The sequence below is a fragment of the Rhinolophus sinicus genome, chromosome 3 (genome assembly GCF_057876585.1).
Source record: "Rhinolophus sinicus isolate RSI-liver-muscle chromosome 3, RSI-T2T, whole genome shotgun sequence".
NCBI lineage: Eukaryota > Metazoa > Chordata > Mammalia > Chiroptera > Rhinolophidae > Rhinolophus > Rhinolophus sinicus.
In genome coordinates, this window is record NC_142503.1 from 87841889 (window position 1) to 87867462 (window position 25574).

The window sequence follows — 25574 nt, forward strand, 5'->3', positions numbered from 1 at the left end:
AGGGAATGGCAACGCAGAAAAATTAAATGTCTTGCCTAAGTCTAGTAAATGGCGGAGACAGACTCTCACCTCATTCAGAGCCAGTAACTCAACCCCAAGGGTATGGTGCCTCCTGAAGTTGGAAAGGAGATTTAGCGAAAGCGACCAGGGACACTGAGGGCAGTGAGAGCAGGAAGCCGAAGGTGACGACAGCAGACAAATATTAAAATAAATTTCCTGGGAGATGTTGAGGGCACACTGACATTAGAGATGATGAATTTAAAATGACACCAATTTGGTTGGACTCATTTGTAATATTAAGAATGTTGGGCCAGATTGTATTTACAATCCCTTCCAAGCCTGTGATTCGATGAGTGCTTTACTCTAACAAACACATATATGCAATCCCTGAGACCTTTTTTTGTGTGGCAAACCCTTTAAACCTTTTGTAAGAGTAGCAAGAACACATCTGTTCTCTCAACCTATCTAATCCTAGTTATGATTTTCTAAACGTCTGTAGAGAAATTTATTTCTCCTCTGGCGATAGGGCATATCCAAAAACACATGGGGAAGCCCTAAATCAACCAGCAGCCCACAAATAATTTTCAAACGCCCGTTCCCGAGGCTTTTGACGTTAGGACGAGAGAGAGGCACCAGTGGAAATTAATTTTAGTTTAGAAAATCCAAACTGGGGTTTATTTAGTCACCAATAGCATTTCTTTCTAAACGTACTTGGAAGTAGTGAAAATATGCCTTGGAGGCAAGACTAGCTGAAACATTTTCAGAGACCACGTTAGGAGCACTGAAAACCTTTTATATTAAAGCTCACACGCTGTGTAGCACGGAGTAAGTAATAAGACTTTGCCTGTAGGATATTCGAGTCAGGGAATCCATTTGAAGGATAATACAAGCCAGAAATTGTAAGGCACAAAAAGCTGACTTATTCCCCAGAAAGGCTTGTTGTAAAGGTCTATTGACTGGACACAATAGTTGGATCGATGTTGTCTGGGGAGAGAAGTCACTCAGAGCCTTGTCCTCTGTGCAAGCCATTCACGTACCCATGGCTCTGTCAGAATTACTTTGGCAATCAGGTTGATGCAGCAGCAAGAATAAGCTGGGGTAGGTGGCTGGGGTTCCCTGGCAGGACACGGATGATGGGTGAGAAGGACTGAGCTCGGAATGGCTCATCACAACTGCCCAGAAGTAATTTCCCTGATGGACTTGCCCCAGTATTTTGATAGCGGTTACAAATAGAAACTGCTGGTTTTGCCTTTCTGAAGGAATCTCAAATCTGGGTCATTCCTGGTTACTCTCTGGAGGGGCAGAGAGCCTCCTCCACCTCCCACCCCAACCCCATGTTGGAGTAGAACCGCAGTAGTCCTCGTTGCTTTCCTTGCTGTGCTGTTTCGGAGTCCCACTTTCCTGATGCTTAAAATAAGGATAAGAGTATCTACTTCATGTGCTAGTGAGGATTAAATGACATAATACCTGTTTAGTGCTCAGCACTGTGCCTGGCAGCGTGATAATGCCGCAGTACTCACTTGCATATTCTTGCGTGACAAACTTGGCTTCCCCCAGACTTCGTATCACTCCAGTCTTTGAACTGGGCAATGGGTGGGGCGGCTGTCTGTGGACATCTCATTTCATCCTGCAGGCCAGCAGGAGCCTCTTTCTGTTCCCGGTCACTTGCCAGGAGACTCCCCACACAGCCCTGGTACAGTGTGTGTGTGTGTGTGTGTGTTACTCCCAACCTCTGAGCATGGATGTCTGTCCTTACCAGATGAATTTGTGTCTGGTTTATATTCCTTCTGGCGTACTGAGACATGACATTTGTGTTACTCATGCTAATGAAGTCACATGCTGTAGCTCTAAAGACAAGGCTGGGCTGTCATGTTATTTAACTCCATTCCACATCATTTACTGATTTTGTTGTTGTTATTGTTTTCGTAACCTTTTTTGTTTGCTTTGTGTAATATCCCTCCACATCCGTTTATCAGTTCATCTTGATTCAACCTCAACATATAACAAAAGTAACCTTTTCTCACTATCTCTACCGCTGCCACACAAATCCAAGCCACCATCCTCTTTTAATTGGTGATCACCATAGTCTCCTTGCTGGTGCATCTCCTCAGACCCCACTGAAATCAGTTCTCTCTAGTGTGACCAGAGCAACCTGTAAAAATGCATTTCAGAGCAAGCTGTCCCCCTCCTCAAAACTCCCCTGTATTTCCCTTTATAGTTAGAATAAACTCGAAAGCCCTGACCTTGAGCCACCAATCCCTGTTGGATGTGTCCCACCCTACCTCCCTGAACTCTGGTCATCCCACTGCTGCTCTGGGTATCTCACCGCTCAGCCTCTGCCTTCCTTTCTTGGAACCCAATAGTTTTCTTGCTGCCTTTGCATTTGATATTTCCTCTGCCTGGAAGACTCATCTCCCTGGATCTTTACATGATCTTTACATTGATCTTCTTTAGGTCAAGTTGGTTTCAGTCTAAGTGCTCCCAACATGAGAGGCTTTTCCTGCCCTCTATGTATAGTGTTCCCCCATTACTCTCTACCACATTTCCCTGTTAACTTTTTTATGGCACTATTTAAATTTATGTATGTATGTATGTATGTATGTATTTATTTATTTCTTCCCCTCCAGCGTGTAAGCCCCATGAAAACATGGATTTTTGTCTGTTTATTCACTGCTGTTTAGCTAATTTATTCACCTCATGTCCAACACAGTGCTGGGTACACACAAAGGTGCTCAGTAAATATTTGCGGAAGGCCGGAATGAAGGCATAAATGTTCCAGGAGCAGTCATGCATATAAAAAATGAGATACAAGAGATGAGTAAGACTCTGCCACTTCTTTCGAAGTCCTTTCAGTTTAATAGAAGAACTGGAAGCACATATAGAAATAGATAAGCAAACTATCAGGAGAAGTTAAGAGAAAGCGGTAAAAGGTCTCGTAGAGAAAGGACGTGGCCTAAAGTCTTTCCTTCAGTGGCGTTCAGGGGCTCAGGCTCCTGTGGCATCAGCATTCACCTTGTCTATGTGCCATGTAAGTTCATTCATCCTTGATAACTTAGCCGAAGATTCCTTGCCTGTAAACTGGCACCTGTAATGAAAGTGTAGAAGCCAGGCAAGAGGCACTGGATGAACTCAGGAAGATGTGGATGTGGGAGCTCCTCACCCTCAAAAGAGGAAAGGTTGTAGTATAAGCATCAAAACTATCATTCACATGGGGTTGTGACTTCTGAAATGGTGGCCCCAAGACTAAGAAAGGTTTTGAAAGTCAGCCTTCATTTGAGTGGAGAATGCTTAACCATCTGCCATCTAAACACTCACATTACTTCTCAAGGTGGAAATTTTGTATGACAATATAGAGCTTAGCTGTTAATTTGTACCAACATGGTGTGTGAACAGTAAGAAATTAAGCAAAGAAATTTAGGCCGCCAGTTATTTCAAATCACATAGCAACTATTTTCCGACAGCAATAATGTGCTCCCTGGCCGTTCTGCTTAGAGTGAAATAAAGATAGTGTATGTATCAGGTGGTCCTGTAGCCTCACTTGTTACCTTACCTGTAAAATGGGGTAGGCTAACGCCTGATTTTTGTAGAAATATGTACATCTCATCTTCTGGGGTTATGTTGTTATAATAATTGCCTGAAATTAAGTGCTTTGGTTTAGTTTATAGTCCGATTCATTTGAAATACTATGTTGGAAGAGAGCTTTATGGATACCGTGGAGTACCAGAAAGATTAATATGTGATTTTAGAGCAAACTAAGTCATAAATATCACTGGAGACAAAACTGAAGATATCCAACTTCGGGCACATCATGGGAAAGCAGGGTTCTTTGGAAAAGACAATAATGCTGTGAAAAATGGAAGGCAGCAGGAAAAGAGGAAGCCCAATACGCAGTGGATTAATAGAAGCCGTAGGCTGAGTCTACCGGAGCTGAACAGGGCTGTGAGGACAGGACATTTTGGGCATCCCTCATTCACAGGGTTATCAGGAGTCAGAGCCAACACAGCAGAACGTGACACACACACATCTTTCATGACTGTGTGTGGTTTCTTATTGTTTGTGGTTGTGTCAAAGAATTTTTTTAAATATTTGAAAATTTCCTCAGTGCAAAAAAAAAAAAAAAAAAAAAAAAATCACGGTTTTTCCTTCTTTGGTCCAAATATCTTTTAACTCATTAAAAACCTAGCTGACATTTTAAAGTTTGAACATTTGCATCTGTGTGCTGGAGCACATTAATCATGTTTGACATGTATTAAACTAATACAGGTTAAAAAGTAGTAACACTATGAAGACTATTCCAATAAATAGTAGAGATTATAAGACCCTCACTCTTAGACCATAAATGAATGGTATCATCTAAAAATTCTGTGAAAACCTAATGGTTTTACTACTCACTACTGTTCCACATGAGTAGTAGAAGTAACTTCCAAAGAAAGTTTAAATTTTAATGAAATTGATTTGAACTTGATATTAGTTATAAGTGCGAATTTTTGTTCATACATTAAAGAAAAGCAGCCACTAAAAAAAAGAACCTTGTGTTGTAAAATTAGTATTACATAAATCAGATTTACCCATGCTGTAAATTAGTTGTTTAGAATAATTAGACCTTATCATAGTTAAAAACTTACTTAAGACAGAAGATACCATAAGCAAAGTTAAAAGAGAAGCAAGAGACTGGGAAAAGATTTTTGCAATATATAAAACAAATGATTAGCATGTAGAATATATAAAGCATTCCCACAAATGAATAAGAGAAAAAAACTATCAATTTTACAATAGGTGAAGGATACAATAAAGTAATTCAGAGGCAAGAAAACCTCATTGGCTAATAAGCCTATCAGAATATGATTCTTTGCAAAAACCAGTGAAATGCATAACAAAGAAACAAAATGTCATTTTCACCCTCAGATTAGCAAAAGTTTAGAAGTCTGACAATATCAAGTGTTGACAAAGATGTGAAAGGAAGTTTCCATACACCTCTCTCATGAGAATAAATTGATAGAGTAACTTTAGAGAGAAATTTGGCTGTCTCTAGAGTAAAATTTTCATTTGTGAACACCATACAATCCAGTAATTTTATTTCTACTTTTTAACAATTTGTCTATATGCCTTAAAGAACCCCTTGCATACATGTACCATATATTCTTTGCATCTTTGTAATAGTGAAAATTTGGGAATAAAAACTAAAAATGGCCATGAATATGATAAAAGATAAATTTGGGGGAGGCTATTAACGCAGTAGAATGCTATACAGCCATTCATTTCTATAAATCCGTTATGTAGTATTATACTTTATTAGCAGATGTATCAATATTAGTAGGTCTCAATATCATAATATTGGGTGAAAAGGGCAAGTTACACACTGATACATACGTTTTACATAAAACAAATAATACAATATGTTTCTACACACAAACTAGAAGGATACACATTAAAATCATGATAGTGGTTATCTGTGGGGAAGGAGTAGGGAAAGAACTGAGAACCAGGCAGAAAAGAGACCAAGGGGACTTTATCTGTAATGTTTTATTTCTTGTGTTAAATAATGAAGCAAATGTGATGCAATGTTCATAACAGTAAATTCTAAGTGTGGACTCATGGACCTTTGCTGTAGTATTACTTGTAGTCTTCTGTAGTTAATTTTTTTCCCTCAAGAAAACGATAATACGTTTTTCAGACCATCCAGTTGGCATTGAGGGTTTGAGGAGCAGTTTTCTCATTGTGGGATTTTAAACAGATTATTTAAGACCTCAGCCCTTTGGCCTCTCACATCCAGAATGAAGATGCTAAGTACTTGCTCAGGGATGGTCCTTACTACTTATCCTTTAATGCTCACCTCAAGCCCCACCTCCTCTGGAAGACATCTATTATCCCTTTTCTCCTCGGCCCAAAGGTGCGGTACCCAAAGGTCCTGTGTATTCTTCAAGCATCCTGTACAGTGCAACACTGAGTACATTCTTTTGTGATAAATCTCACTGTGGGCCAGTCGCTTTCAATTTATAAGGCTATCTTAGCTATAGGCTATGTCTTAGGCAGGAGCAAGTAGTCAATGCTGTAACATACAGAACTTAGCCATAGAAGATGCTTAATGCACTTTTAATGAAGGAATAAATGAGCAAAAGAACAAAAATATGGCAAGACTTTATATAAAGCAAGACATCCCATTATGGCTCCTCAGTTTATTTTTCTTTTGACTTCGGCGAATAAATGTAATCCCCCTCAAATCCCTTACTTAGTCACAGCCTACAGTTTATATCCTTGAGGTTTTCCTGCACTGTGAGTAAGGTCATCAATACACTCTGATAGACAGACATCAACATTTATATTTGGACACATTAAAGAATAAACATTTCACGCCCTTTTTGCAGGTTCGTAATTTGATATAAGCATACACTGAAGTTATAAAATGACAATGTCGCTTTGAAAATTCACTTAGAGAACAGTTTTGACAGAACAATCAAGGTCCTCTCTCAGGCACGGAATAATATTAATATAAACAGCACTGGGGTGGCTGTCCACAGTGAGTTGGCACTCTGTCAGCTTTCCAGCAGGTTTTTTGACATGTGAAGGACGTGAGGTTTTAGTGCTTTCAGAGGACCTGGAAAATACATTTTTATTGTTCTTCTTCATGGATGGAGAAGCTTTACAAAGTTGTTTTCTTTCTAAAGCACTTGATATTTTGAATGAGGGTCTTTTCTTCTATGTTAACAAAGGGAATTATACACCATAGCCTTGTTAGTCTGAAGCATAGGCAACAAAATCACAGGGAGATAAAAGACCCCGAGGGAACCAAGGCTTAGGAAGAAAGGGTGTATGTTGCAGGAAGAACCATGTTTTTTTATCCTTTGAGGCAGCAGAAAATTATTTGGGTCTCTCCTAAAAGACACTCACTCTGTAAAGTTATTTGCTTGAAAGTGACTTATGTGTGCTTTGTCTATATATTAAAATATGAAGGGCTGAATTTTCTTCCCTATTAATTTCTCTCATAGACACAAACTTTCCTATGTCTAAAGTCACTGGAGAACATAACGGCAAGACTCCATGTAAAAATATACTTTCAAGTCAGTATAGCTGACTGATATATCTGAACAGACACTTGACATTTGTATGTCAAGGACACTTCCAGTCTTAGTTACTTCAAACAGCAACCCCGGTGAGGGTAGTTATGTATTATAAGCTGACATCACTTTCCCTATGAGAAACTTGACTTCCAAGGTTCAATACATTTTCCTGCTGTATGTGGTAGAGATGTATCCACAAAGTCCTTAAACCTTGTATAGTTCTACAGTTTGACTTCTTAGATCCCAGTGGTATTTAACCAAGACAAAATAAACCAACAAACAACAAGTGAAAACTGAACTGCTCAGTTCATCTAGGGTTTGTTTAGACCTAATACAAGAACACAGAATTGGGTACTTTTGTTGTTCTCCGTGATTCAGAACCAATTGCTTTAAAAAAGCATCTTATTCTTCAACATGTGTTTCAAGGCTGCTCTGTGGTCTTGTGGGCATAGATAACCTGAGGCAAAATTAAGTCATTGGGATTGGTGCCTACTAATATGGCCAGATTCTCCAGATTTTATTTATGCCCATCTTTTCTTTATTTCTTTTTTCTTTTTTTTTTTTTTTATGCTAAGGGAAGGATTACTAAGAAGTTCATGTATTTGTTTCCAAGTTTCTCCTTTTACATTTCTGGGCCCCATGTACCAGCCTATACCTCTAGACACAAGTGAGAAATTTCTAAATCCAGTTTTTAATTGGCAATTAAGAATAGAATGTAAGGTAACGCTAGGTTTCATTGAAGGCCTGAGCTTTTTCCAATTGGCTTTTATAAAAAGGGATGAAAGGGTGATCCCAGGGCTTGTTTTTGTTTCATGGAGTTACTGAGCAATTTGTTTTTCAAACTCGCATTGTGAGAACCAAGTTGTCCTTTTTGGCATGAATGACTCATGTAAGACAAACAAATAATACAAACCAACAACAGGCCTGTTATTCCAGTGTCATATACAGTGGGAGGATGTTTTTCTAGAGTGTTCTTTTTCCTGGGTAGCTATTCCAATGTGCGTACCATGGAATAAAATTACTGCTGCGACTAGATCTGTGCTGTGTCACACATAACAACAAGTACTTTTTGTGTAATTAGTACGTTCCACCATCCCTGTTTTACAAAAAGAAAATTAAGTACAGCAAAGGTCGGGGACTTGCTCAAGGTTCCATGGCTATGCAGCAGTGGTGGCTCGGCTGGAGTCCAGGTCTGTCTAACGCTAAATCATTATACTCCCTCCTTGAACCAGATGGTGATTGATGAATTTCGTAACAAGGTGAACTTGATGGTAAACATTACTACATCACTCCTTTCTCAAAGGGAAAAATGATGTCATCCTTTCCCTTCCCCCTACTTTTTTTTTTTTAATGGAGTCATTTGAATGAAACTGTGTATTAACATGTCCTTGTTCTTTCCTCTGGAGCATCTCTGTTGGCATTTCTGTCTACGTCTGTGTTCCTTTTCTTACTCTTTATCTACGCAAAGACAAGAGACTTACTAAACTCTTCCATTTCTTCAAAGATGTTTCCTAATGCCTTATTTCTGTTAATACCATGTGTGGCTGCAGACATGTTGGGACATCCCTTATCAGAAACATTTTTCTGAACCTGCTACTAACACTTTGAAACCTGGGAACTGTCGTTTTAGGCAAACAAGTATTATTTCTCAAACATCTGTGAGATTTTGTCCTACAAGACCTAAAGGAACACTTTTTGGAAAGCAGGCAGAAGCAGTTAATGTGCACAGATATCAGTTTTGTAATTGATGAGCGTCACTCACTCAGGATGGTCTGTATGGTGAGGGGGAAGGTCACAGCTTTGGAGACCTTGGTAGGTTGGGGTTCAACCCTTGCTTTTGCCCCTTGAGCATTAAGTGACTTTGAACAAATTATCATCTGAGACCATTTGGCATGTGAAATTTGGAATAATTATACCTACCTCATTGGGTGTTGTTGTGAGGTTTAAATAAAATAGGTGCTGAAAGCTGACTCATGTTTGAAACTCATACTGTCTCAGAACCCCTTCTCTCTCTCCCCATCCTTTGCATGGAAAATTGGACTGAGGATTTGAAGTGGGTTAGGAGATGAGAATGTACCTAGAATTGTTATGATGGTTTTACATGTTTGTCTGCTTGTGAAAGTTAGTTATAGTGCCCTGAATTCACAGTCACTTTCATTCATTCCCCCAAATATATCTTGAGCGCCAACAATGTGCAGATAATATGTGGGCCTAGTTTTCAGGTCCATGTACTCTGAAAACTAATGACATCAATACTATTTTCACAGTGAGCTTTCTGGCTATTTGGTTTGTATAGAATCATTATCCACTTACAAAAGCTCTTCAGATCTGACCATCTCCTTAATTTATTTCCTTTTTAAGAAAGACCCTATGTTCTCACTACTGAGGTAATTTCCTATTTTCACTACCCCTAAATACTGAGTCATTGGCTGACCCCAAAAGCTTTCTCGTGAAAGGTCTGATCATTTACTGCTCTGTTTTAATAGATCATATTAGACAAAAAAGATAATTGTGGGATATTATGGTTAACCAAAATGTATAATTTCACTAGTTCAGGAGCAGAATGGTCTCCTGAAAAGTGCTTGGACTCTTGTGTGCAGAAAGTCTTGGATTTGAATACTGATGACACCCACCAATTACTAGTCATGTGTTCTACTTAAATGTTCCCATCCTAAATATCCTTTGGGTGTTAAATGTGATAATTACCGCCACCTTGTTGTAATTGCTGTGAGAACTGGAAAGAGGTACGTAAAGCACAGAGCACAGAACCTGGTCCAACATAAATGCTCAGCAGATCAAACCATTTAAAACACAGTTTTGTGCCTTTCTCTTAGTGACAAAAGAATACATGTTCATTGTATAATATTTAGAAAACGTAATTAATCCAAATGAATAAAAGAAAAATCACATATACTCTTAAGATCCAAAGGTACTCAATGGTACCATTTGACTGTAGAGCTTTTCAATATCTGTCTCTCTATCTCTTTCTTTCTCATTCTCTCTCTTTTCCCTCCTTCCCCAGATATTAGGTTCAACCATATATAATTGCTGGTATTTGGCCATTTTTGACCTTAATTAATGACAATTTTATCTGGCTCATTCAAATAGATTGCTAAAATTGGATCACATGGTACATATCGTTTTTTTAACCTATTTTTTACAATTATGATATTGCTAATATCTTTGAAGTTCATTAAATATTCTTCTATAATACTACTTTTAATCGATGCATAGTATTCCATTATGATTATACCAAAATTATTTCCATCAGTCCTCTATTACTAGAAAATTAGGTTTTCAATTTTTTTGTTATTATAAACAGTGCTGGGATAAACACCCTTATAGCTTTGCGGGGAGTAAAATGTAGTGGTTTAGAATGCAGACTCTGAAGACAAGAGGTCTTGTGCTTCACTGCTTACTATCTGAGTAACTTTAAGCATGTAACCTGGATCATGGTTTCTGCATCTGTAAAATAAAGATAGCAATACTTCAGAGGGCTACTGTGAGAGTTCATCTATTTTTAGTGCTTAGAACAGTGGCTATTGGCGTGCTCTAAGTATTATTAATTAGTTAACTATTATGAATTGTCATTGTCATTACACATACATTTATTTATTTTGGAAAAATTCCCAAAGAGGAATTTATGAATAAAGGGCTTTGGATACAGTTTTCCAGACTAATCTCTAAAATGGAGAGATTAGTGATAATCTGCTATCCCATAGTAATGCCTCAGAGTGTTGGTTTTCATGAAAAGGGAGAGCTTATCATCACTCTCATCACTATTATCTTACTTTGTGACTCATGAGGCACAGCTTTTCACAGTTTGATATCCCTGAAATCAGAATGCTTCTAACCATCATTGTCAACCAGGTGACTAGTTGTATGAAACCTTCTGTTGACCACTGCTAAGATCAAGAAAGGGTGTCAGTGAGTCTTAACACCTATGAAATTCAGTTTCATTCAAGAGATATGAGTGGGAGTCATGGAATATACCAAGGGTGCCAAAAAAATGTTCATGTTTTAAGAGATGTTATCTATGTATGACTTTTCAAAATTGAATTGAATTATGGTAGCAATGTGGAGTATGACATTCACTCAAAAGATGGCGTTAATCAAATGAATAGTAGCGTCATTCATTGTATTACAGTTTTAATACAGTTGTTTCCTTTCTGAAAATGTGTATACATTCTTTTGGCACCCTCTGTATGTAATGCCATTTTCAGAGACCATCTCAGATTGGGTCTGAGAAATGTATCTGAAGGACAGAGGTTTCTGGGCTGAGCTTAGAAGAATGGGGAGGACAGATGGAGGGAGAGGACATATCTAATATCTCTCTATCTCCCCTTATTTCTATATTTACTTCTTGTTGTGCATGTGGCTAAGGGGAATGATAATGGCCGTGATACAATAGGGTAGAAGCCCAATCAGGAATTCATGAACATTTGCTGTTTAAAATATTTTGGTGATTGCGTGTATCATTCTCTCTGAATGTAATACCTCCTACAACCTCCCTCCTCTTCCAGTCCCTCCTCTTTGTATGTATAAATCCTCTATCCTTTACGTAAATATGGCCTTTAAGTCTCAGCTTAGACGTCATTTTAGCTGGGAAACCTTTCCCGACTCACCAACAATGATTAAGTGTCATTTCTGCATTTTCCATCATACCTAGTCCATGTCCTCACCATACTGCTTATCAGAGGTGTTTTATTGCCTAGTCACTTGATGTCTCTGTCACTAAACTGTAAACTTCTAGAAGCATGAACTCTTTTGCTCTTCTTTGAATTCTAGGCCAGTATAGCAGGTAGGTAGGAGTTATCAATGGAGTGAATTTCAGTACTCAGCCCATGAATGTAAACTGTGGTTATCAGCATCATTGGAAGTTATAGCCATGAGAGCTCCATGGTGAATCCGTAATCTTGAGAGGATCCAGTGCTCTGCCAGTTGTCACTAACGGTTATAACATGGACTATGTACTTCTGATATTACTCAATAGTATAAGATTCCTTTTATTTCGAACTTACTGTGAGAGCTTAATAGAGCAATTGTCCGTGCTGCTTAAGACCCTCATTAAGCTGTCTCCTGACATATCTGCAGGGATCTGGGCACATTGCATCTGATAGCCTCTTTCTAGCTGTTAGCACAGTAAGAGCTGAAATCAGAAGCTGAAAATGAGTCATCACTGCCTTATTCGCATTTGGGTTTTTAACAGTTTAATCTGAAACAAAATTGTATTCATTTACCTTTTCCCATTAGGATATTCAAGCTATTTCCATGTTAACTACATTTTTTCTAACTGGTCAGTGGGAGTAACCAACCCAGCCATTTTTTCTTGAGGAGTGAAACACTTGCCCCTTGAGATTAGAGTAAGGTGTTAAATAAAAGAGATCGGATGATTTGAGTTCAGACTCTCTCCAAACTGTCTGTGCTAATACAGCACTTGAATTCAGGGTAATTGGTTAAGCTTGGCACTAAACATGAAAAACAAATTCTGTCTCTTGTTTAGACAGTCAACTTACCCTTGCATTTGTAGTAACCAGGGCAGAAATTTGGCTTTTATGCGATAAACTATGCAACTCACTAGGACACATTTAAAAATGGATGTGTTGAAGTAGTTAAATATGACAAAGGAAAACAGGGAAGGAAGTCACAGTGATGTCTAAATTCAAGCCAGGCTTCTGTGCCCAACTTATTCTACTTTCTTCCTATTTGTCTGTAAGTTTCTATATGTGGATTTTTCCCCCCCAGCATAGCCTGTGTTGGTACTCAGTGAATACTTGTGAGGCCCATGTACCAGTGGCCTTTTAGGGAAATACAGACCCAAGGGGACAAGCTGTCACTTCAAAGCATACCACAGTGCTTAGATATAGCCAGGAAATTAGCCATGTCGGCATGATAATATTTCTTTAAAAGCCTGAAACCCTTTCTTTGATGCTGATAGTTATCAATTTCTGCTGTAAACTTGCTTCTATCATGAGCTATATTAAGGGTTTTCATTTTGTTTTTTAATCGAATCCTAAGAAAATAGAAGTGGTTTCTGCCTGACTGTTCTGCTGGAAGAGAAGTTGTTGAATGGGATGTGGAAATGGGCCATGGAGAAGAGGAGAGACCAGTTCTGTCCCCTCATTACCTTTTCCTACCACTCTTCTGTGGTTGACAAACACATTCTGTAAAATGTATGTGTTCTAGCCCATTCGTATTACAGTGTCACCGTGGGGAAAGAAGAACTCATCATAATTTTTTAAAATCCTTTTGATATCCATGATCTTGATATCCTTATCAAGATAATCTTAATAGCTATAGTTGTTTTTTGTATCAATTAATTGTCCATTCTACGTAAGGAAAAACTGGATATTTAGTTTAATATCTAAGGCTCCTAGAAGTTAAGAGGGATAAGGAAACTTTGGAAAGAGTTTAGCAAAGAAATTGAATAACTTTTTAAAGGTGAGTAAAGGTACTGGGGCTGTAGTATTTAGTCTAGCAGAGAGCATGGTCAAGGATGCATTCACATTTCAGGAATAAGATCATTTATAATATATAGAACAGGGATGAACTGGGTCAACTATACAGTGAAGAGAACAGGAGAAAAAAGGAGCAAATTATAGGATAATGGATTTGACTTAGGTGGAATGAAGAGTTTTCCTTACTCTTAGGATTGATGAACCAAGTTACAATGGACTATGTAATTTATTTTGGTGGACCTTAAAAATTGAATAGATCTTTCTCTAGCTGGGATAGCTGAGAGGATGTAAAGGAACATACTAGGACAATTTTTCTTTTTTTAAAGAATACATCCTAGATTGAAAGAGTTGCAATTGAAAATTTTCTTTATCCATATCCACAGGCAATAAAGAAACAACTCATATGACTAACAATTAGGCCTAAATCTCATCTTGGATCTACCACCTAATCTTATTTTATAAAAGAAGATTCTGAGTTCTTAGTTAATTGCTTTCTTGATCTGCTTTAGGTTCAATAATTCTCTCATTGTTTTAATTGCGTAAAAGTGTGTTTATTAAAGTACTAATGAGACCAAAGCCATACTGATTAAAAACAGAATTATTCATTTAAACCTTGGATATTATGAAATGAAAGGTAGGTTCGCATATTGGAAGGTGAATCCTGCACGTGTAATGAGTTGCTTGCTGTGTGCCTAGTTTTTCTTTTTTTTTCAGTAATTTATTCCAGATCTATTGAAGTTACAACATTTTAAGGAAATGACACTTTTTTTTATCATAAAAGCAATTTATCCTTAGAACTCTAGGCAGGGTGCATTTTCCCTAGTGATTTGATAGCATCTAATTAATAAATAAATGCATGGCTGGCTAGGCAATGCATATTAAGAGTAGGTTTTGCTTATCATCACTCTGTACAATTTTTAGAACGTTCGAGATTGAGGGTGTTTTTCCTTCCCTGCTCTACTTTTCCTACTCATTGACTCGAATTGCAGCCACTCTTTCTTTTCTTCAGAATAGCACTTTTAAACCTATCTTTCAATTGCTGTTTCCTGCCTTTATCTTACCAGGTTTCATGGGCATATTATTTCATTATTTTCTGTCCATTTCTGGTTGCAGGTTTGTCTTATTTTAAAAATAAGTCAGTGAATTTAAACATTTTAATCATTTTTTTCCCTGCTTTTTCCGGTTATCTCCCAGTTACACATATTTTGATTGATACCTTGAAAGCAGATCTGCCGTTGCCTTTGAGAGAGCTCGGCCCAGACCTGTAGCAGGGTCAGTAGCGCTGCCTGTGGGTCCCATCTTGCTCCTCGTGATTACTGCCTGGGGTCAGGCTCCCTCACCGATCTCCTGATCTCCTGCCATTCTTCTTGCCCGGTGTTCCTGCCTCTCCTGGTCAGCTCCTTCTGTCCTTTCCTCACACCGTAGCCAGCTGACCTTACTAGGAGGCAAATCTGCATTGTTCCTCATTGCGTAAAATAGTTTCACTACCAATCCCTGATCCACAAGATGCAATCCAAACTCCTTAGTGTTCGTAAAAGCCCCTGCATGAGCTGGCCATTTCCATCTGCCTAGCCTGCCTCCCCTCCCCCCACAACCACGTATACTCTCCCCTAGCCATTACCCTAGCCACATCCAACGCAGCACTCCAGGAGCAGGGAACAGGCTGAGCAAAGGCACGGGGTTGGAGGATGTAGCTATGCTTACGCAGTGGCGTGATAGGACATGGCTCACTTAGTGTGTGAGCACCAGTGTGTGAAGCATGGCCCTGGGTTGGTGCTGGAGCCCTGATGCCCAGCTAACGAGTGGCGATGAAGGGGTCATCGGGCTCCTCCCCGAGAGAGAGGAAAGCTAGTTCTGAAGAGCTTGTCGTTACCCACACCCATACTCTGATGTCTTCCACTGTTTTCTTTCCCCAACCTCAGCCTGTGATGGGGATCACTGGGGACCTCACTGCAGCAGCCGGTGCCAGTGCAAAAACAGGGCCCTGTGCAACCCCATCACGGGGGCTTGCCACTGCGCTGCAGGCTTCCGGGGCTGGCGCTGCGAGGACCGCTGTGAGCAGGGCACCTACGGTAATGACTGCCACCAGAGATGCCAGTGCCAGAACGGTGCCACCTGCGATCACGTCACAGGGGAATGCCGCTGCCCACCGGGATACACTGGAGCCTTGTAAGTGACATCCTGCTAAGCAGCATGTTAGAGCTCACTCAACTGCTGTAGTCATGCTGCTGCCACCATCATACTCCTGTGCTTCCGTTTTTGTTGCTGCCTGGAGTTACTGAGAGGGCGGGAGTCCAGGCACAGATGCAGAGCTCAGCAGGGATCGCCACTGGGTGCTCCTGTGGTTGGACCCTTGAACATCTGAGTCCAGCCAGAGTCTAAGGGCCAGGTTCCATGCTTTGCTTCCAGCAGGGCAAAGATAGAGAGGACCAGGATGTTGTACTGACGGCAGTATTTTGGAGTTGTTGGGGCAGGTTTGAAGTTCTGCTTTGATTCTCCCACAATCGCATTCATTTTATTCTAGCTGGCAGTTAATGGTCCACGTTGTTTTGCTCTGTGTTGCAAATTAATTAGCTGGATACATCTGGGTGGCTTCAGTGCCTTATCAAAGAGGACAGGGGGACGATGTTGGAAATAGTCCATGATAAAAGGTTAACTGGGTTATTTAGTGTGTCAAAGCAACTACTTCACCTGCACTACTTTATTTTGTGGGAAGGGCGTTCTTCGGTTTGCTTGTACAGATGGTCCCCAGCTTACAATGGTTCAATTCACTAGTTTTCAATTTTACAAAGGTATTAAAATGATGCACATTCAGTAGACACTATACTTCAAATTTTTCAGTTTTAATCTTAGCTGGACTAGCGATATGTGGTATGGTACTCATGATTCTGGGCAGAGGCTGTAAGTCATATCTTCCAATAAGCCACGTGATCATGAGGGCAAATATCCGATACTCTACAGCGTATTCATTGTATTAGATGGTTGTTGCCCAACTGTAAGCTAATAGAAGTATTCTGAGCATGTTTAAAGTGGGCTAGGCTAAGCTATGATATTCGGTAGGTTAGGTATATTAAATGCATTTTGAACTTGTGATGTTTTCAATTTATGATGGGTTTATCAGGACATACCACCATGTTAAGTCAAGGAGCGTCTGAATTAGCAAGCAGAATGAGAGGAAGAATTTGCCAGAAAAGTAGGAGACAGAAAAATTTTAAGTCCTTACTGAGAAAATTACACTTGTAAATCACACAACTAAAACTTGGGGGGAAAAATCTGGCTGATTATGTAAATATTTCCTGCTGGCAGTGGTAGGCTATAAAGTAGAGCTAAAGAAAAAAAGATTGCATTAGCCTAGAAAGCCCTGATTTTCAAAAGAATGGATGATCATCTCAAGCTATTTAATTGTTAATATTATTTTTATCGGTTTTTATCAAGACCCCGATTGAATAGGGCTTTGGGAAACTTGGAGCGATTTCACAGTAGAGCAAAAAAATGACAATTAAAGGCTTAGAGAAGAAGATTTGTTCACACAATATGGGAAGGGCAGGGGGTTGAAAGAATGGAGACTGGTCAGTCTGAAGAAGAGAATGCTGAAAATTGATTATGAAAAATAAGGGGGGTGGGGGGTGGGAGATGAGGGTAAGGGGGATCAAATATATGGTGATGGAAGGAGAACTGACTCTGGGTGGTGAACACACAATGGTATTTATAGGTGATGTAATACAGAATTGTACACCTGAAATCTATGTAATTTCACTAATAATTGTCACCCCAATAAATTCAAAAAAGAAAAAAGAAAAAGAAAAATACATGCACAAAGCCAGTGGTGGTATGCAAGTATTTCAGTCTTCTTTGACTTTAGAACAAAGGCACAACTAACAGTAGACTTCAAGTGTAACACATGGGCTTTATAAAAGTTACATGGAAAGCTCCTGTCACCAAGGAGTGTTTGTCCAACCAGAGTCATCCTTGGTGCTCTTGGATAGGACGCACACTCCTCAAATTGAAATGGTTTCATTAGAAAATACCCCCAAACAAAGGGAAGAACTAGGTGACCCCTTCAAGACCCTTCCAGCCAATATGACTAATGCTCTTGATGTTAATGAAGTGAACACTACTGAACAGAGAAAACTTGTTTATTTTAGGGCCCTGGGTGCGGTTGTGTCTGTGAACCTAAGGGTTGTGTGGTTGGATAAATAATGGTGTCCTTTGTCACACGTTAATCCCTCAGCTGTGAGGATCTTTGTCCCCCTGGCAAGCACGGCCCGCAGTGTGAGCAGAGATGCCCCTGCCAAAATGGAGGAGTATGTCATCACGTCACTGGGGAATGCTCTTGCCCTCCTGGCTGGCTGGTAAGCTCCTCTCTTCCCTCTCAAAGTCACCTATTTCAGGGTAGCCAAGTGAAAATGCCTGTGGAGGACTTTAGCACAAAAGAAAGTTACACTGATGGTTAAAGTTTCCAAAGTTGGAAATAACCAACCATTTCCGAGATAGGATCCTTCAGGCCAGAGAAGATAGAAAGTGATTCAATCCTGAACTTGAAATTCACTAAGGGTCCTTATGGGAAAAGATAGTAGGCCATCTGTCCTGCATTTCCCCTCAGGATATAAAAGGGAAATACACACGTCTTACATGTAACAGCCAGAGCTGTTAAACATTGGATGTATTTAAATAATCATTTTCATAATTATGTTCTATGGATCACTATTGTTCTTTGAGAACATTGTTCTCAACAGAATCATTGTTATATGATTCTGTCAATTAAGTTATCAGGTTATACAAATCTGTAGACACTTTGAAGTAAACCACATTTCCCAAGTGTTACAGAACTTCTCAGAGCCTTAGTATGATAATCCAAGAGGACGCTATAACTCACCATACTTACCAAACTTTGACCACAATGCTCTTTCTTTATGTAGCATCACGTAGGCTTAGTGTTACATGGAATGTACAGTGTCAAAGCTGGCTTACTAACTAGATTTCTCGGAAACCAGGAAATAATATTGATCCTTTTTTCTCTGAGTTGATTTGTACATGTGCGCTAGAAGGCAGAAAATGAATGACCAATGTCTGTTTCCTTCATTAACAAACAAAAAATAAAAGACCAATTCACTTCATGATTACTTTCCATCTCCATGAGCTGTAGGGAAGCAGCTCTTGAAGGGTTACAGTGACTTCTTAACTGCCAAATCCATTCTCATTCCACTCTTCCATTCTCATGGGCTTCACTTCCCCGAAGCTTTGGACACTGTTGTTCATCCACCTCCCTTTCTGAAGCTTTCTCCACTTCTCTGATAACCCTCTCCCTTACCTCTCTTACTAAAGATCTCTTTTCCTAATCCTCCTTCTTCTACATACAGGCTTTCTACTCCTAGGACTTCTGTGTAGACACTTAATGTAGAGTCGCCTCATCTTGAGATTAAAGCTTTCTTCTTCTTGGTTGGGGTCACGATGTGAGACAGTCATACCCACAGGCTTGGACTGTGAGTACCAGTAGGTGGGCACATGCCCTGTCCACCAGCCTCTCATATACCCTATGCCCTCTACCTTGATAGATGCTCCTCACTAAATGGTTCAGGTTCTTTTTCTCCGTGTGTAGCTGAGCTTCCAACTTATACTTCTCTTTACAACATTGTATTCGTGCTATCATCTTAGGTACTTTTCAAAGATGAATGTGTCTTCCTATTACACATACACACACATATGTATTTCAACTAGTAGAAATAATGTCCTACTTAAAGCTGTTTGCTCACATGAATCATTCTTTTTCATAAACATTTCAACAGCATTTCGGAAGTTTACGTGGGACCATTACAAAATGTGAGTAGTCAGAGTAAGTCCCTGAGAGAGTAGAATTTTCACCAGGACCCCTGCTTACCACAGACTGACCCTTAGCACATTATTCCTTTAGTCATGTTAATATGTGGTGTTCCAATGGAGGGATTAGAGTTATTTTTACATCTGTCTCCCTCACCACATTGTCAGCTAATTAAGGGTTGTGACCTTATCTTTGATTCTCAGAGTTTAAGCATTATGCCTGGTGCATAAATGATTCAGTTAAGCATTGATTTGAGTCATCTCTGAAAGGCATTTTGGTTCCAAGAGTCTGTGGAAGAACTTTCCCTGTTTGTAGATAGATAGAAACCAACAGAGGAGACTTAATTAGCACACCAACTGCCTTTGTGTGTAGCCAGGAGTTAGAGGAAATTTATTTTCTTATGCTATCCAGAATAAACATTTACAAAACCATCTGGTGTCTGCTAGCCTCCAATTTCAGAGTGCCCACGTCTGCCTTTTTTCCGAGAGAAGGAGAACAAAGTGACAGTTTCCAACAATTTTTAAAATCCCTGTTATTTGGGATATGTTGTTTGCTTTGACAATAACACTAATAAATAGATGGTAAGCTACAAGCCCAGGTCATGTAGCCAAGTGAAGTAGAAAAAAATACTAGTGTATTTCCTAGATTTATTGGTACAGTATCTAATTCTTTTCCACATAGGATTGGAATAAATATGACAGTGCCTGACAAGATGGATACCCTCTAGGGTCAGGAGACATGTCCGAGTTACTCTCTTGATTTTTTCCTCCAGGAAATAAGCTTTCCTATTGATCTTGGCCCAGCAATGTTTGTTGAATGTGCTGAACATAAAAGCGTTTTTCTTCTGAAATAAAATGTCTAGGTTCATCCCATAGAAATATTTCCTAAGCAATGTTATTGTTCATTCAGGTACACAAAATTTCTATCTTACGTTATGCTACATTGTAAGAAATAAAGCCAATGATAATGTTTTCTCTAGAACATATGGTAAAGCATTTGGATAGTCCATGTGTACCAGATGTTGTCGTTTGTGTAATGGATGCTCAATAAGTATTGTTGACTTATACATGTAAGACCCTTAGGAGGATTTATAAATTCCTTAGGTTACCATAATACTCCCATGTAATTCTGTCTTCAGCTGTAGTTTTTTAATGTGAGTATTTCTATTTCTTAGGATGACTCTTCTGCCATTTTTTATTGTATCTTGAGATTTAGGCTTACTGAGTAAATGTCTATTTAAAATTTCTAACATTTTTAAGATGATGAACAGAGTTTCTGGGTTCTAAAATCCCCTTCATCTAATGTTCTTGCAGCTCTTTTTCCATACTCCTCCTTCCCTTTCTGTTTCTTCTCTTTTTCTCCCTCCTCCTTTGGCCTGTTCCTGGCTGGAGGCCCATCTAATTTTCCAAGTCTTTTTGAATGCAGGGCACAGTGTGTGGTCAGCCTTGCCCTGAGGGTCGCTTTGGAAAGAACTGTTCACAAGAATGTCAGTGCCATAATGGAGGGACGTGTGATGCCGCCACAGGCCAATGTCATTGCAGTCCAGGATACACAGGGGAACGGTAAGGGACAGTCTTGTATCTCTCTGTTTGTAATAGCATGAAAGGAAAGCTTAAAAGGTCAAGGGAACACCTCTGCTACAGTGTATCTGTTAACTATTCTATAATGTTCCAGAAGCATCTATAAGTTATCAATGTGTTTGACAGATACTTTCCCCAACTCAATGCTTACAAACTAAATCATAGACAGTAATGGTGAATTGAAGATACCCAGAAAGCATTAAAAAATATTAATAAAATGTTAACCATCTAGAACCCACAATGAATATGTGATTCTAAACAGCTGAGTGTTTAGGACAGCCTCAAGCACCAAACTTTTCACCCTGTACACACGTTTGGATAGATTTATTTTTAAATGGGATGTGTACTTAGGTATCTTTAAAACATATGTTGGGCATAATGTTACTTTTTTATGATTAGGTATTCTATTAAGAACATTAGTCATTTTATTGTGCTGTAGTGATAGAGTAAGATCCGATGGGACTTACAGGGATCTCTGGTTCCACATGATGTAAGAACAAATGATTGTGTTCCCGTGGTTCTTACATTCACTGTTGGTCATTTTTTGTGTTAGATGGTAAAGTGTTACCCTCAACGGCTTTGCTCACCCTAAGTCTTTTGATTTGCTCTTTTGTCTGTTATATCCTGATAGACTAGATAATGAAGCTCGTTGGATATGTGTGTAAAATTTGAGAAAAGAGACTTGAGAGGCAGAAGAGTATAATGGAACCTGTGTCCTTAGAAATAGATTTTGGAACCTATGTCCTTAGAAATAGCCTCATCTATAATGTTCAAATAATAATTATACTTTCCTCTAGGATTATTATAAGGATTAAATAAGTACATTGAAGCATTTAGAACAGTGCTGAAACTTATTAATATGAGCTATTATTATAATTGAGTGACTTCTATGAGCTATATAAATCCTAGCTGTTTAGGAACTGTGTAACTATTAGCTATCATTATTTTTTTGTGATATCTGTTAACTAAGAATTCCTTTAAACTTTTTTTCAATTTTTTTTTGTTTCTAACACTCTGGTCTAATATTACGACTTTTAATAAGATACTATAGGGTATTTTTCCCTCTTCCCTCCCGATTAGACTCTGCACTTTCTTTTTAAATTTATTTCTAAGCATTTTGTAATTTTTGAAAAATCCCATTTCAGTTTCTAGTTGGGTATTTCTGGATAAAGGAAAACTTGCTTTGAATATTTACTTTTTAATTTAGTCACTCTACCAAACTTTTTAGTTCATTCTAATGTTATTTTTAGTAAACGCTAAAATTAATTTATCATCTACAAATAAAGATAAGTTAGTTTCTTCTTTTCAATATGTATAGTGATTATTTTATTTTCTCGAATTATTGCATTAATTAAAACCTTTAAATCAATGTTGACAAAAAGAGATAAAAGTAGGAATTCATGTCTCGTTCCTAATTTTATTGGAAATGGCTTCTATATAGTTTCATGTTTGTTATTGTTTCTTAGTAGACTGTCTTTTCTATGCTCAAGCGTTTTTTGTTTTTTCTTTGAGCCCAACTTTTATTAGGAACTTTTGTTAGTAGTGTCTGTTTAATTTCATTAACATCTTTTATCATTTGTTAATATAATTATGTATTTTTCCTTTAATTTTTGATGTTATGAATTATTGACACCTTTAGTGCATGGTTTTCATAACATGTCATTAGGCTACTCAGAAGGTTTTCGTGACCTACATCCTGGTTTATGGTTGTATTTTGGGTAGATAAGGTTGTTAGATGAGTTCTGGATCCACGTGGCGTTACATCTTATTATAGAAAGATGAGTCAGGAAAGGAGAGGCACAGGACCAAGCAGAATCCTAAATAATAGTTTTGAGTAATATTTTAGGGCACTAAAAAGATTTAAATAGAATTGTTTTTTGCCCTCTAGAGATTTAAGACTCAAATTCAAGGGAACATAAAAACAACAAACATTTAAGGCAAGCTTATACTCATCTTATTTGGAATACAGGGAAAGGGAATAACAGCTCATTTTCAGGTGAATTTTAGATTTGTGGTAAGGAAGGCAAAGAGCCAGAGAAAGAAAAGCAAAATGAAGAAGGAACTTGCTTCTTGAGTTGTTCTTGTAACTACTGTTTTCCCAATGAACTGATGGCATGTTCTCTGTTTCCAATTAGGATATGCCCATCTGGAGTCTCTCTCTCTTTCTCTCTCTCTCTCAGTGTCAACAAGCTCATTTATCACAATGAAAGGGGAAAAATGCACAGCTATGGGGCAATTTGGAGCAGGAGGTATGGGGAAGGGGCTTGGGGTCCCACCTTGCCGTTTCCCCTGTTTGGAGAAGTCAGCGTAACTTGATCACTGAGGTGAGTTAGGCCAGACGGCTGCTGTCTGGAGGAGCAGGTACCACCACAGGCCTTGTCAGCAGAGCATTCCCAGGATGTGGGAACTGCCATCCCAGACTGAGGGCAAACAGAAAAAACAGAACAGGCACCTTGTATACAGGCAAGGCAGCTCATGGGATATCCAAATAGTACGCTTTGGGGTTTATGGAAAGATTGTGATAAGGGAAGTGTAAAGTGGCACAGCCAAGCAAGAGTAAAGAGAAGAGGGTTTCCATATCCTCACAAAAATTCATCTGGAAAGGTTAAAAGTGATTTGCATGCTGATGGATTGTCATGGAATCACTCAGGCCTTTGCTGGGGTCCATGCCCATCCTTGGTGCTCTGTAAGTGTTAGCTGGATGGAGACATCTGTGGAGCAATTGTGGATTCTGTTAAGGTGAAGCCCAAGACTCTCCTGCCACACCTGTGTCCATTACTACCCACAAAAGAAGGATGTGGGTGAAAGTAGATAAAGTCATAAATAATAGACAGGAACTGGGGACATGGGGGTGGGGAGGAGATGCAGCACTGGTCTTCAGTGGAAGAACTCTTTCCTGTAACTAGGATGGTGGAAAAGTTGGCTCGTTCCCAGTGCTTTTTATATTTTCTCTAGAGCAGAGGTTCCAGATGTTTGAAAGGCAGGGTCTGATCCATCGATCCTAGCTTTAATGAGGAATGCGATTCTTTCAAACTAAATCATTGTTGGGCTCAATTATTCCAGTCACTCTAGGGAGGGACATGCTGAAAAGGACAAGGAAGGGAGAGAAAGCCTGTATATCCTAACTCATTTCTTTTTCCATAAGTTCACAATGAGATGCAATATAATAATCGAAATGATAGTAAAACATGCCTGTGACCCCCGTTGGTTTGGGAATTGGTGTCATGTTTTATTAGTTTATCTTCATTTAATGCTTATTCATTTTTCCCAATTCCAGGGCATTATTCAAAATCTAAAAAACAAATATATAGGAACTCCAAATTTCTATATTTCTACTGTGGCCAATATTTATTACTGTATCTTTATCTGCCTCTCTGCTGTCTCCTAAGAAAATGTATTTCCTCTTACTGATTCCTAACACAGCTTTTCTTTTTCCACTTGGGGCCACAAAAGCAACCTTAAGGGTATAAAATGTGCTGGGAAGTGATGCTTCTTTTCAATAAAGGGCCCAAAAGGGGAGATGAGATTGCTTGACAAAGACTTTTCATTCAGCCAATCACATAGGTGGAAGCTACTTCATGATTGCATTTATTTCAAGATGGAAAATGTCTACATCTAGAAAGATACCCCACCAGTTTAGCTTCGTAGATGGAAGGAGACACAACTATTATTAACAGGATTCTCTTACAAGCACAATACTGACAAAAAAGAAGAGGGAATATGAACCAAGCTTTCTGTCCTGGCTACTTTAGTAAGTCAAATTCAAAAATGGTTTTTCGCCATTTATAACACAAACTAGTAGTATATTTAATTATAGGTTAGAAAGATAAATATGGGTCAGGACCAGCTATTGTGAATCTTGTTTTCCCAGAGCAAAGGGAGTCTCTGCCAAGACATGGTAAAATATGCACACTGGTTCCCTGTCATTTGGTAGCTGACATTTTTCCAGGCTTCCCATCTTATACCCAGTTCACCCACTTTAAGAGCTGTGCTTTTTACTAAGTTTAAAATCATGCAGTCCAGTGCTTAGCATTTGGGTTTCTTTTCAAGTCCATGTAAGAGAGAGAAAGCTGTATTATTTTACCTTATCTTTTTCTTTTTGGTACTGACTTGCAAGAAAATTTGGACAGATTGCAGAGTTGTCAGCATTAGGCAGAGCTACGGTGAAGCCAAATTATTGTACCTCAGCATTTCTTTCTGTAAAGTTTACATCTTTAAGGAATAAACTAAGCTTATTATAGCTTCTTACAAGTTAAAAAAATAGAGTACCTTTTTAAAATAGTCTGGTCTAAAAATGGGTAGACTTGTGTAACACATATCTGATTTTATGCTAAATGTTATGCAGTTACTTCCGAACTTATCTAACAGCTTGTTGAACTGTTGATTTGAAGGCTTTGACTACTCACAAACATGCCTAAAGATGTCTAGAGTCTATGAAACCCAATTTGCAAGAGGCTCTTTTTCTTGTCTCTATCACATTAAATATACTATGCTAGAGCCAGAGTTAACCAGAAAAGAAAGTATCAAATGATCCTCAAGATTTAACCTCTACACTTACATATAATACTGTGGTTCCCCGAAAATAAGACCTAGCCGGACAAAATAAGACCTAGCTCTAATGCGTCTTTTGGAGCAAAAATTAATATAAGACCAGATATTA

General features: G+C 38.8%; 1 protein-coding gene across 2 annotated transcripts in view; it reads left to right on the forward strand.

Moving 5' to 3' along the window:
- MEGF10 (multiple EGF like domains 10) overlaps positions 1 to 25574 on the forward strand; it is a 155006-nt gene that overhangs the window by 79407 nt on the left and 50025 nt on the right. For both annotated transcript variants that reach the window (XM_074328540.2, XM_074328539.2), the window contains exons 6-8: positions 15439 to 15685; positions 17748 to 17868; positions 20760 to 20896. In XM_074328540.2, coding sequence (XP_074184641.1) covers positions 15439 to 15685; positions 17748 to 17868; positions 20760 to 20896 — 505 coding nt within the window. The remainder of the gene's footprint in view (positions 1 to 15438; positions 15686 to 17747; positions 17869 to 20759; positions 20897 to 25574) is intronic.